At 38.3% G+C, this 14,666-nt stretch overlaps 1 protein-coding gene across 1 annotated transcript in view; it reads left to right on the top strand.

Moving 5' to 3' along the window:
- The window catches only part of RAB3C (RAB3C, member RAS oncogene family), a 451,684-nt gene that overhangs the window by 387,848 nt on the left and 49,170 nt on the right, over window positions 1-14,666 (top strand). The window contains exon 3 of the mRNA XM_007944149.2: window positions 7,161-7,285. Within this exon, the coding sequence (XP_007942340.2) occupies window positions 7,161-7,285 (125 nt within the window). The remainder of the gene's footprint in view (window positions 1-7,160; window positions 7,286-14,666) is intronic.

The following is a 14,666-nucleotide window of genomic DNA, read 5'->3' as shown; positions in this document are numbered from 1 at the left end:
CAAGGCTCAGGGGTCCAGGATTATCTTCTGTGTCTGTGTTAATTGGTTTCCCTTTTCTTTGTTGAAGAGGGTCTGTGCAGTCTTTCTGCCTATTCTGCCATTTTACCGGAACTTGTTCCATTTCATATTTTCTTGCAAATTAACAACCTAATTCTCTACAGGACCTATGATGGGAAGATATCCATAAGTGAATAAAGTATGTTAACTTTTATTATTGAGATTTGCGTTGTTGTTAGTTTCCATTCAGTTGGAAACTCAATGGTGTCCTTATGTATAACAGAACAAAATGTTGACTGGTCCTGTGCCATTTCCATGGTTGTCGGTCTATGTGAGTCCATTGTTGGAGCTATTGTTTCCACCTATCTCCATGAGGCTTCCTCTTGCTTTCACTGACCCTCTCCCAAATAGGATGTCCTTTTCTATTGTTTGATCTTTCCTGATCATATGTCCAAGCTAAGAGAACTGAAGTCTTGCCATCATAAAAGAATTGTCTATCATGCACTAAACAAAGCAACTAAAGGCAAGAAAAATTGCTAATTACTTCAGTATGTTGTTCTTGTTCTTAGGTGTCATCAACTCATTTCCTACTCACAGTGATCCTATGTACAACAGAATGAAACACTGCCAAGTCCTACACCATCCTCACAGTCATTGCTGTGTTTGAGCCCATTGTTGTCGCCACTGTGTCAATCCATCTCATTAAGACTTTCTCTTACTGATCCTCTACTTTACCAAGTATGATGTCTTTCTCCAGAGACTAGACCCTCCTGATAACATGTGCAAAGCACGTGAGATGAAGTCTTGCCATCCTTGCTTCTAAGGAGCATTCTGGCTGTACTTCTTCCAAGACAGATTTTTTTGTTCTTCTGGCAGTTCATGATGTATTTAATATTATTTGCCAATACCATAAATCAAAAGCATAAATTCTTCTTTGGTCTTCCTTATTCATTATCCAAATTTTACCTGAATATGAGGTAATTGAAAATACTATGACTTGGGACAGGAGTGCCTTATTTGTCAAAGTGACATTGTTGCTTTTTAACTCTTTAAAGAGATCTTTTGCTGCAGATTTGCCCAATGTAATATGTCTTTTGATTTCTTGATACCTGCTTCCATTGGCATTGATTGTAGATACAGGTAAAATGAAATCCTCGACACATTTAATCTTTTCTCCATTTATCATCATGTTGCTTATTGGTCCAGTTGTGAGGATTTTTGTTTTCTTTCTTGATATATTATGTTGAAGCCTAATATATATACTGAAGGCTCTAGTCTTTGATCTTTATCAGTAACTAGTTTAAATCCTCTTCACTTTCAAGAAGCAAGGTTTTGTCATCTGCTTTCAGCCAACATCCATCTGATATTAACAATTATATCCCTTATTCTATGTCCTCTTCTGAATCTGGCTTGAATTTCTGGCAGTTCTCTGCCAATATACTGCTGCAACTATTTGTGAATTATTTTCAGAAAAATTTTACTTGCATGTGATATTATTCGATAATTTCCACAGTCTGTTGGACCTTTCTTTGAAATGGACACAGGTATGGATCTCTTCCAGTTGGTTGGCCAGGTATCTGTCTTCTAAATTTCTTGGCATTGACAAGTGAGCACCTCCAGCACTGCACCCATTTTTTTGAAACATCTTAATGGGTATTCTGTAAATTCCTGGAGCCCTGTTTTTGAACGATGCCTTCAGTGCAGCTTGGACTTTCCCCTTCAATATCATAGCTTTTAATCAGATGCTAACTCCTTAAATAGTTGAAAGTCAACAAATTTTATTTTGGTATCATGTGACTATGTACCGTAAAATAAATTTCAAAGGAAAAAGAAGCTGATGTGACTGATAAGTGTGTTTAGCAGGACTGTTGTTGAATCATTTTGTTGTAGCTTAATTGGCTGCATCTTTTTACCCTTTGCCATTCATAAAATGATTTCCATCTTATAACTGATGGAATCTTAGATTCTATGATATGTGATAGCTCATGATGCAGTCAAAATTGTTCTCATCCCCTCTTGCTGATGATGGACCTTTGCTGGAAGCTACCTTCTCTGCTTTATTGATGGTTAGCATATCAGAAAGTCCAAAGTAGTGAAAAACAAAGCCAAGTATTGAATATTTGAGGCCTATTCCAACCATGAAATTACCCAACTCTAACAGCAAATTATCTTTTGTTCACCTTGCAACAATTACTCCAGATCACAATTGCTGTTTTGTTAAATAGAATATGCTCATTTCCTGTGTGATGAGTTGAACTGCCTTCCCCAAAAAATATGTACTTGAATCCTAAAGTCTGTACCTGTTGATATAAGCTAATGTAATGTAATAACCTTACATTTAATGAATGTAAATTAATGAAATCTAATGTAATGTGATAATTCAGTTAGTTGAGGTCCTACCGGTGTACAGGGAATCCTAAACTTAATTAATGACTTCTGAGTTATATAAAGAGCAAGAGCAGCATAGAAACTGAAACATATACACACAGGAAGGCAGAAGTCATATGAGTATCATCTATAAGCCAATGTACTCCAAGGAACCAAAGAAAACCCAGGGCTACTGACAAGGTAGGAATCAATATTGTAGAAACCCTGATTTGGACTTTTAACATCCAAGGCTGTGAGAAAATAAATATATATTTTTCAAAACCACCCACTTGTGATATTCGTATTAAAGCATCACTAGGAAATTTCCAGATGAAGATAGACTGGGAAGAAGGATAGAACCATCTGCTTCTCAAAGAATTGGCCAGTGAAAACCTTATGAATGTCAGTGAAACACTGAAAAGCTGTGAAACACTGAGTGATGAAAGTTGATCCAGCAGAATGTGCAAATTATTGAACAATATCAGAAATATCACAAAAAAGTAAAATCTTGCTGAAGATTTTTCAAAAACTGTTGTAGCAGTATATTGACAGGGAATTTTCAGAAATTCAAGCGGGATTCAGAAAAGGAAGTGGGACAAGGGATATCATTGCTGATATCAGATGGATCTTAGCTGAAAACAAAGAATACCAGAAAGATGTCTACTTGTGTTTTAGGAGCTCTGGTAGCATAGTGGCTAAGTCAATTGCCTGCTAACCAGACGGCTGGCGGTTCAAACCCACCAGCCACTCCTCGGAAGGAAGGTTGGGCAATCCTACTTCCGTAGTGATACTGCCTCGGAAACCCAAGGAGGGGTCACTATGAGTCGGGGCCGACTCGACAGCACATAACAACATAACAACTTGTGTTTTATTGACTATGCAAAGGCATTCGATTATGTGAATCATAACAAATTATGGATAACACTGAGAAGAATAGGAATTCCAGAACACTTCATTGTACTCATGAGAAACCTGTACATAGACCAAGAGGCTGTTGTTCAAACCAAACAAGGAGATACTGCATGGTTTAAAATCAGAAAGGGTGTACATAAGGGTTGTATCCTCTCACCATACTTATTATAGCTCTATGCTGAGCAAATAATCTGAGAAACTGGACAATATGAAGAAGAATGTGGTATCAGGATTGGAAGAAGTATTAACAACCTGTGATATCCACGTGACACAACATTGCTTGCTGAAAGTGAAGAAACATTTACTGATAAAAATCAAAGACTACAGTGCTAAGTATGGATTACATCTCAACATAAAGAAAAGAAAATCCTCAAAACTGGATCTATAAGCAACATCATGATTAATGGAGAAAAGATTGAAATTGTCAGGGATTTCATTTTACTTGGATCCACAGTCAACATCCATGGAAGCAGCAGTCAGGAAATCAGATGTCATATTGCACTATCTGCTGTAAAAGACCTCTTTATATATATACATTTTATTTCTCAAACTCAAAGCTTTATTTAATCAAAATCTAACACATTTTGCATTGACAAGTGATTTCTTTAAAGATCTCTTTAAAGCACTGAAGAGCAAAGTTGTCTCTTTGAAAACTAAGGTGCGCCTAACCCAAGGTTTGGTATTTTCAATCACCTCTCATGCATGTAAAAGCTGGATGATGAATAAGGAAGACTGTCACTGTTTACCAGCTGGAACCTGAAAGATCGGAGCCACTGAAGAAAATTTACAAGAGAAAAGCGAGGCACAGGGGGACTAAGAGAATTCTTAGACCCCATTTATTGTCAGTACGGAGTTTATAAATCATATTGAGAACTATATTTGTCCAATACTAGAATCTTATCAAGGCTTACAAAGAACAAAGTTTCTAAGATGTCTATAATCTCTAACTGAATTCAGGTGCAGAATTCATAAACATTCTTTACTGGGAACTATGAGCTTTCTTGAAGGTCAGAATGAGTTTTGTCTAGAACTTCTTGACCTGGAGACTTGCTGGCATGCCCTTATTTCAGACAGCTGTATTCAGCATTCTTCCTGCAAGCACTTGCAGGCAGTACTGTAAACAAGGCACGCAGCTTTCTTTCCCAGGACGATTCCAACTACTCCTCACAGAAGACCAAAGAAGAATTGATTCCTTTGAATTGTGGTATTGGTTAAGAATACTAAAAATAACATGGACTGCCAGAAATCCAAACAAATCTGTCTTGGAAGTGCAGTCAGGATGTTCCTTGGAAGTGAGAATGGCCAGATTTCCTCCCACTACTTTGTTCATATTGTCAGAAGGGACCATCTCCTGGAGAAAGATATCATGCTTGGTAGAGTTGTTGTTGTTGTTGTTAAGTGTCATCGAGTCATTTCTGACTCATAGCGACCCTATGCACAGCAGAACGAAACACTGCCCTATCCAGCGCCAGCCCCACAATCCCTGCTATACTTGAGCCCATCATCTCAGCCACCGTGTCAATCCATCTTGGTAGAGTAGAGGGTCAGCAAAGAAGGGGAAGACCCTCAGTGACATGGATTGATATAGTGGTTACAATTATGGACTCAAGTATAGCAAGGATTGTGAGAATGGTGCAGGACTGGGCAGTGTTTCATTCTTCTGTACATAGGGTTGCTATGAGTCAGAGCTGACTCGATGGCATCTAACAACAACAACACAACATGTGTGGGATATTTTTCACATCATAATTCACTATGAATTCATCTTTTTTCATCTACCCAAAACATTAGATGAGGTAAGGAAAAACTATAGACTTTAGAATCTCTGCTGTTATTTCCCCAATTCTATATCCCATGGATACATGCTGAATCTCACTCTTGCTAGCTGAATATGTTATGGACCTAGGTCCCTAATTAGAAAAGTCTTTTCTGAGATTTCCAGGTGTAACCAAGAGTACATTTCTCCAGATATTTTAATCTCATTTTAAAAATTGTACTTGGTTCAGGGGAATACTCTGAAATAAAACCTTATCTGCCTCTTAGCACTCTCCTTCCTCCCAGGAGGCAGGAGCAGGGAACACATCTCACTGAAAGCTTTCCCACTGCAATTTAACCATATTTGCTTTTATTCTCTCTTCAAGTTGAGAAGAGCTCACTACTGTTTTCTATTTTATAATCCTCAGAGACTTGAGGATTGTTAGTAAGACCATTCCAAAGCTCTTTTTTTTTTTTTTTTTGATGCTTTACAAATTTATTCCTTTAAACTTTCATCATTTGTTTAGTCTTTCAACATTTCAATTACTCTCCCCTGACCACCCACAGAGTGATATATCTTTCCCATCTATAGAGTGTTATTCTCAAATAAGAATGTAGCCAATATAAAGGATTAGAGAATATGACTGCTTTTCTCCTTCCTTTCTGAGATGACAATAAGTGCACTAGACCTTCACTTCTCAAACTTCAAATGAGTAGTATGAAATGGGTTTAAGAGGACAGGCTTGGGAGCCTAGTGACTGGGTTTGATTCTCAGATTTGCCCTTACTAGCTCTGTGATCTTGACAAATTATTTAACCTCTCTGTGCCTCATAATCTTTACCTATAAATTGAGGATACTAATATCTTCATTGAATTATTCTAAGAATAAGTTAATATAAAGTATATGAAATGATACCTACCAATATTAACTGTTGTCTAAGTTTTAAAATCAACAGTAGATCGTGTATGTTATTATTTATACCAGAAGCTTATTTTGAATTATATGTATCATGTCTGTAGTAACTTAAAATGCCAGTCCATTTCATTGTAATTTTGATCTTAATCACGCTGGTATTCTCTAAGAGAAAATATGAATGTAAGGAATGCAGATATTGTTGTTGTTGTTAGGTGCCATTGAGTCAGCTTTGACTCTTAGTGACCCTATGACCCTATATACAACAGAATTAAACACTGCCCAGTCCTGCACCATCCTCACAATCCTTGCTCTGCTTGAGTTCATGATTGCAGCCACTGTGTCAATCCATCTCACTGAGGATGTTCCCTTTCTTCACTGACCCTCTACTTTACCAAGCATGATATAGTTCTCCAAGGAATGGTCCCTTCTGACAACATGACCAAAGTAGGTGAGATGAAATCTGACCATTCTCACTTCTAAGGTACATTTTGTCTGTATTTCCTCCACAATAAATTTGTTCATTCTTCTGGCAGTCCATGGTCTTTTCACTATTATTTGCCAACACCACAATCCAAAGGCATCAACTCTTTGTTCTTCTTTATTCATGGTCCACCTTTCACATGCATATAAGCCTATTGAAAATACCATGGCTTGGGTTAACCACTCCTTAGTCTTCAAAGTGACATATTAATTCTTATAATTCCTTTTTAAAGTATTGTCTCAAATTTTCCGAACTCTGATTGCCTTAGCTTTTTAAGTAGTTATTGTAATAAGGAAAAATGTTTTCTTGTGTTGAGCTGTAAATAGGAGGACCAACCATCTCAGAGATTTGCCTAGAACTGAGAGGTTTCCTGAAACATGGGGATTTCACTGCAAAAATCTTTGCAAACCTGAATGGCTGGCCTTTTAGTTGTCAAAGTCCTAGAAAATGTGGCGATAGAAGAGGAAAAGGAAGAAACTAGAAGATTTAGTAGGAATTTCATCAGATACCAAAAAAATTCTTAAGACAGCACCATAGTTCTTGATTTTAGACTCATGCAAACCCTGATGAGTCTCTCAAGAGTGAAATTGCACCAAACTAATTAATTCTAAATGTCAGGATTTTAGGCTTCAGTTTCTGCTATTATCATAATTTGGGGGATATATTTCTTCTTTTTCATTTATGTTGTTCTGCCTTTTTCACACGGTTTTGTACCTGTTATTTTTCTTTTAGGTCAACTCAAATCAAAACATATTCTTGGGATAATGCCCAAGTTATCCTGGTTGGGAACAAGTGTGACATGGAAGATGAGCGGGTCATCTCAACCGAAAGAGGCCAACATTTAGGAGAACAGCTTGGTAAGAAACAAATTAATGAGAAAGAGAACTTGGTACTTACTTGTTACACTGTGCAGAATCTCAGCTAATTGCCAGGGTTGGCTTAATAAAACCTTGTCAACCTGACAGTAGAAAGTAATATATCCTCCATAACGAATAAGTGCATTTTCCTCCTACTTTCTTGTGGAATCATTTGAATCTAAACACAATAACAGGAGCAAAACTGACATCCAGAATTTGGTTTGGTACAAGGTCTTCAAATTCTTATTCCATGAGACACAAAGTTTTGGATGGAATGGGCACTGTATGCTATCGTGTGTAATGTAAGAGTTCTTAAAGAAGCCTTGGTGGTGCAATGGTTAAGCATTCAACTGCTAACTGAAAGGTCACAGGTTCAAACCCACTAGCAAATCCATGGAAGAAAAGACCTGACAGTCTTCTCCCATAAAGGTTACAGCCTAAGAACCTGATGGGGCAGTTCTGCTCTGTTCTATAGAGTTGCTATGAGTCAAATTCAACTTGACAGCATACAACAACAGTTGTTATAAAAGTATCATTGAAAGTATGGCACACAGTTGGTCATATTCTAGATTTTGATTATAGGGACACCACTAACAAGATAATACTGCTAACTGTCTGTCTCTTCATCTCTCAGGAATAGTATCGTAACTCATGCACACTTCACCACGTCCTTATAGGTAGGATCCAGTGAGAGAATAGATATGAGAGAACTTTAGATTTAGCAAAGTAATTTTAAACACAAAACATTGCATATAAGGAGAAAAATGCTAGAGTGAATAGGATAGAGGTTCAGTACAAAGGAGGAGATCATGATTTATTTATTAATTCAAGACACTTTAGCTGAGCATGTATTATATGCTCTACATACATACTCTACAGTTTTGCCAGGCATTAGGGAGAGGGGATACAGAAAATATGATACCCATTCCCTCAAGGAGCTCTCAGTGGAGTGGGGTGACAAGATGTACACAGGAAAGCAGAATAGAAGACAAAGCAAGATGCAAAGAAAATGGAGATACCATTTACTCCTCCAGCAAATAACTTACTGAACAATGAATAAAAACAAGCACAGAGTGAGATCTCAGAACTCTCGATGGAAGCTTAGGTGTTGGAGAGTAGGAGTGAGTTCAGAAGTAGAGGACAGGAGGTATGGGGAGAGCATGGAATCTGGGAGAATCTATCCACTAACATCTACAGCACTTGCTCAAGCCATTTTGGAATGGGGCTGGGCAACATCCCAAACAGGGAACATAGGGAGCAAATCTGTAGAAGCTGTAGCCTGATTTTTTAAGGCAATGCTGATGGGCCGTGGGAGTCTGTGAGCCACACAATTGGGAAGGGATAAAGAGAGCACCTGAATCTCACCCAAGACAGACAGGCGCTAGGACCTGGAGGAACTGCAATGGCAGCAGGATGAGGGTAATACTTTAGATGGTTCCCTGCCCACAGAGAGACACATGGGAGAAACTGTTCAGGGGTACCTGCAAAGGAAAGATGGAGAGAGCTCCCCACCTTCACCATAGGAAAGTCAAGCCGTATTGCTTCCAGAGGTGTCTGCAAACAGGTAATTGGCCCGCATCGCTCATGCATATTTTATTACAGAGATCAAGCATCTAGAATTCCTGAATTCTGAAATAAAACTAAAGATGAGAGTGCCCACCAGTGGCTCAGAAGATACCAGACCCACTGACTTTTGGAGACCTGGTAGGGTGGAATGGAGCTGTGTCATGAGTTTTCAAGACTACAAGCCTTTTCAGAGACAGGCTGCTACATCTTCCTTCTGCAGAGTGGCTGGTGGGTGTGGGCCTCAGTCTTCAACTTGGCACACAGGCAGTTGGCCACTGCACCACGAGGGCAGCCAATCAGAAAACTTTTCCACACAAAATCCAGAGTAAATAATAATAATAATAACAATAACAATATGGCCTAAGCTCAAATAATAAAAAAAAAAAAAGGTAAAACATAAAATCACAAGAAAAGAAGGATGAATCAAAAGCAAAACATGATGAAGAAGAAACTTCTCCTATGGAAGCTAGCCTAAAAAAATGAATTGAAAATTTCAGAATCTGGTATTAAATATGCTTAAAGAAAGCAAAAAAAAAAAAAAAAAAAACACAGGAAATAAACTAGTTATCATCAGAAAATAGTTTCAGGTATAAAATGAGAAACTCAACAAGTAAATTGAAGACATCTAAAATAAGTAAATAAATAAAAGAGGGAGGGAGGAAAGGAGGGAGAGAGAGAGAGAGAGGCAAGAAAACATCTATACAAAGGAAAATATAAATAAAACCTAAGAGAGAGATCTCAAAAAAAAATGCAAATGCACAGGAAGTCATCAAGACAAAGTGTTTGATATTTTCAGGGAATAAACTCAATAATTAAATCCAGCAAACAATACAACATCAAGTTGGTAAGAAGTAAGTACAAAGTAAACTTATCAAATATAGGTTGTATATTGATGTTATTGGAGATGCACTAACAGAAATGGGGGAGGGAGGAGGATATCAAGAATAAATGTATTAAGTTATAGCTATATGTTAACTGTGCTCATATGTTAAACATTGTTGCAATTCTAAGTGATGAAATGTAATATGTATGATAACCACTAAGAACTCATCAACAACAAAAAAAAATATTCAGAAGAAAAAAAGGAAGTTAGTGAAAAGGCTCATCACAAGAAAGCAGCTAACTACAAACAAAAACAGAAAAATCAGAATAAAAAAGGCAAAAAATGATATGAAGTACTCAAAAAACAAGTAGCACAAAGAGTGTAGTAGACACTTCATTTTCATGTCTTTTTATTTTTCTGTCTTGGAAGAAGTACAGCAGGGATGCTCCTCAGAAACAAGAATTCCCAGCATTCATCTTTCATACTTTGGTCATGTTCTCAGAAGGGACCAATTGCTGGAGAAGGGTGTTGTGCTTGGTAAAGTAGAGGATCAGCAGAAAAGGGGAAGACCCTCAAAGAGATGGATTGACACTGTGGCTACAGCTATAGGCTCAAGCATAATGATGATTTTGAGAATGGTGTGAGACTGGGCAGTGTTTCATTCTGTTTCACATTGGGTCAGTAAGAATCAGAATGATTCAACAGCATCTCAAAACAATGACATGCTTAATTGTGCTCATGACGAATCTGTACATAGACCAGGAGGCTATTGCTCCAACAAACAAGGGGACAGTGCATGGTTTAAAATCAGGAAGGGAGTGTGTCAGGGTTGTATCCTTTCACCATACTTATTCAACCTGTAAAGTGAGCAGATAATCAGAGAAGCTGGACTATATGAAGAAGAACATAGCATCAGGATTGGAGGAAGAGTCATTAACAACCTGCAATACACAGATGACACAACCTTGCTTGCTGAAAAGCAAGGATGACTTGAAGCACTTACTGATGAAGATTAAAGACTTCAGTCTGTAGTATGGATTACATCTCAACATAAAGAAAATGAAAATCCTCACAGCTGGACCAATAAGCAGCATCACAATAAATGGAGAAAATATTGAAGTTGTTGAAGATTTCATATTACTTGGTTCCACAATTAACATCAATGGAAGCAGCAGTTAAGACATAACACAACATATTGCACTGGGCAAATCTGCTGCAAAAGACCTCTTTCAAATGCTGAAGAGCAAAGATGTCTCCTTGAAGACTAAGGTGTGCCTAACCCAAGCCGTGGTATTTTCAATCACCTCATATGAATGTGAAACCTGGACAATGAACAAAGAAGACTGAAGAGGAGTTGATGCTTTTGAGTTGTGGTGTTGGCAAAGAATACTGAAAGTACCATGGACTGCCAAGAGAACCAATAAATCTGTCCTGGAAGAAGTGCAGCCAGAATGCTCTTTGGAAGCAAGAATGGCCAGACTTCATCTGACCTATTTTAGTCATGTTGTCCGAAGGGACCATTCCCTGGAGAAGGATATCATGCTTGGTAAAATGGAGCATTAGTGAAAAAAGGGAAGGCCCTCAATGAGATGGATTGACACAGTGCCTGTAATGATGGGCTCATGTATAGCAAGGATTGTAAACCTGGCACAGGACTGGGCAGTATTTTGTTCTGTTGTGCATAGGGTTGCTATGAGTCAGAGCTGACTTGACAGCAGTTAACAACACAACAACAGAAATTCATTCTTTCCAAAAAAATTGAATAAAATGAACAAACCACTGGGTTGATTGACAAATGATAAAAAAAAAAAACAGAAGAGGGAAACAAACAAATTAATATTTGAAATTGATGACATTGCAACTGATCCAATAGAGAAAACAGACCATATCTGTTACTCTGAAAAGTTATACTCAAACAAATTGGAAAACTTTGATGAAATGAAAAATTCCTAGAAATCTTTCACCTACCTAAACTAACACAAATAGAGGTAGAAAATTTAAACAGACACATTATAAAAGAAGAGATTGAAGATATCATTAAAAAAAAAGAAAGAAAGAAAATGATGAACAAAAAAGACCAGGGCTCAAGTATAGCAAGGATTGTGAGGATGGCACGGGACTGGGAAGTGTCTTGTTCTGTTGTCCACAGGGTCACCATGAGTTGGAGCTGACTCAGTGGTACCTGACAACAACACTGGAGAATTCTACTAAACATTCACAGAAGAGTTGACACCAATTCTACTCAATCTCTCCAAAAACATAATACAGGAAGAAATAGCATTGAATATAAATCCAGCAAAATCACAAAAAATGAAAATTACAGACCAATATCCCTTATGACCAGTATCCCTTGAAGCACTTACTGATGAATCTCAAAGATCAAAAGATCAAAGACTTCAGCGTGGATTGCACCTCAACATAAAGAAAATAAAAATCTTCACAACTGGACTAGTAAGCAACAACATGATAAATAGAGAAAAGAATGAATTTGTCAGGGATTTCATTTTGCTGGGCTCCACAATCAACACCCATGTAAACAGTAGTCAAGAAATCAGGTATATCACACTGGGCAAATCTGCTAAAAAGACCATTTTGAAGTGCTACGGAGCAAAGAGATCACTTTGATGACTAAGGTGTACCTAATCCAAGCCATGGTATTTTCAATCACCTCATATGCATGTGAAAGCTGGACAATGAATGTTGTTGTTGTTGTTATGTTCCATCGAGTTGGACCTGACTCATAGCGACCCCTCCTTGGGTTTCTGAGGCAGTATTACTACGGAAGTAGATTGCCCCATTTGCCTTCCGAGGAGTGACTGGTGGGTTTGAGCCACGAGTCTTCTGGTTAGCAGTCAAATGCTTTAAGCACTAGGCTACCAGAGCTCCAGACAATGAATAAGGAAGACCAAAGAAAAGTTGATGCCTTTGAATTATGGTGTTAGCAAAACATACTGAAAATACCATGGACTACCAGAAGAATGAACAAATCTGTCATGGAAGAAGTATGGCCAGAATGCTCCTTGGAAGTGAGAATGGCTAGACTTTGTCTCACCTACTTTGGCCATGTGGTCAGAAGGAACCATTCTCTGATGAAAGATAATCTTTGGTAAAGTAGAGGGTCAGTAAAAAAGGGGAAAACCCTCAACAAGATGGATTGACACAGTGGCTGCAAGTACAGGCTCAAGTATAGCAAGATTTGTGAGGATAGTGTAGGACTGGGCAATGTTTTCTTCTGTTGTACTATCGCTATGAGTCAGAGCTGCCTTGGTGGCACAACAACAATATCCCTTATGACCACAGATGCAGAAATTTTCAACAAAATCCTAACCAACAGATTTCAGCAACATATAAAAAAAAAAAATCATACACCATAATCAAGTGGGATCCATACCAAGATGACAAAGATGGTTTAACATTAAAAAATCAGTCAATGTAATCCACCACATGAATGAAACAAAGGAAAAGAATCATAAGATCATATAAATTGGTGCAGAAAAGGTATTCAATAAAATTCAGCACCATTTCCTGATAAAACTTTCAGCAAAATAGGAATAGAAGCAGAATGTATCAACATGATTAAGGGCATATATGCAAAATAAACAGCAACATTATACTCAGTGGGAAAGTCTGAGAGCCTTCCCTCTTCCCTTTAGATGAAGATGCCTATTTTTTCACTGTTCTTATTCAACATTCTACTGGAAGTCCTAGACAAAGGAACAAGGCAAGAAAGAGAAATAAAAGGTATCCAAATTGGAAAAATAAGAAATAAATCTGTATTTGCTGGTAACATGATCCTATACATTTGTTGTTGTTATGTGCCGTCAAGTCGGACCCGACTAATAGCAACCCCTCCTTGGGTTTCCGAGGCAGTATCACTATAGAAGTAGACTACGCCATCTTCCTTCTGAAGAGTGACTGGTGGATTTGAACCACCAGCCTTCTGGTTAGCAATCAAGTGCCTTTGGCACTGCACTACCAGAGCTCCTGATCCTATACATAGAAGACCCTAAAGATTCCACAGAAAACTGCTAGAACTAATAGAAGAATTTAGCAATATTGTTGCAGCATACAAGATCAACACACAAAAATCAGTCGGGTTCCTCTACACTAACAAAGAGTACTCTGAAAAAGAAATCAAGAAACAAGCCTGTTCTGGTTACGTAGTGCTGCTCTGATAGGAATATACTGCAAATGGGATGCCGTAACAAACAGGAGTTTATTCTCTTACAGTTTGGAGGCTAGAAGTCTGAGTTCAAAGTGCCAGGCTCTAGGGACTGTGTGAAAGCACTTCAACCTTGGGCTTTAGCTCTGCCTCTTGTTCCCGGCCCACTGAAGCCAAAGGCATTTCTTCACTTAGGCAGCTCCTGGCTGCTGAGACTAACAAGCCCAAGGTCAACAAATAAAATGGCACAGTCCCAATGTTACCAAATCATACAGCAGACCATTAGTTCAAGTCCATTGTAAGTCCCAGGATCAACAGAGCATGGCAGGCTGCTGAACAATGACATGGCTCCATGCAGGGTCCAAGCATGCCATAAGCTACAGATATTCCCAAAGCTTCTCCTCATATACAGGAAGCAGACCATATCCCAAAGACAGCTACTCAGCTGCTTGTGGTAGATCCCACCATGGAGGTGATTGCCAGTCTCATCATGGGAAATAACTACTACCAGCTTCCCAGCCACTCAACCAGGCCCAGCCAAGTTGACACACAAACATAACTACCCCAAACACCATTTACAATAGATCCCAAATTGATAAAATACCTAGGAATTAACCTAATCAGGGGCATAAAAGACTTATGCAATATAAATTTAAAACTACAAGATACCAAAGTAGATGTACAAAAATAGAAATACATCCCAGGGTTATGGATTGGAACACTTGATATAGTTGTTGTTGTTGTTTGCCGTCGAGTCGGCCCCGACTCATAGCGACCCCTCCTTGGGTCTCCGAGGCAGTATCACTACGGAAGTAGGATTGCCCAACCTT

The sequence above is a fragment of the Orycteropus afer genome, unplaced genomic scaffold (genome assembly GCF_000298275.1).
Source record: "Orycteropus afer afer isolate SDZICR_OR568_19922 unplaced genomic scaffold, OryAfe1.0 scaffold00122, whole genome shotgun sequence".
Lineage (NCBI taxonomy): Eukaryota > Metazoa > Chordata > Mammalia > Tubulidentata > Orycteropodidae > Orycteropus > Orycteropus afer.
Note: the sequence above shows the minus strand (reverse complement) of the source record. Positions and strands in the feature narration are given on the sequence as shown.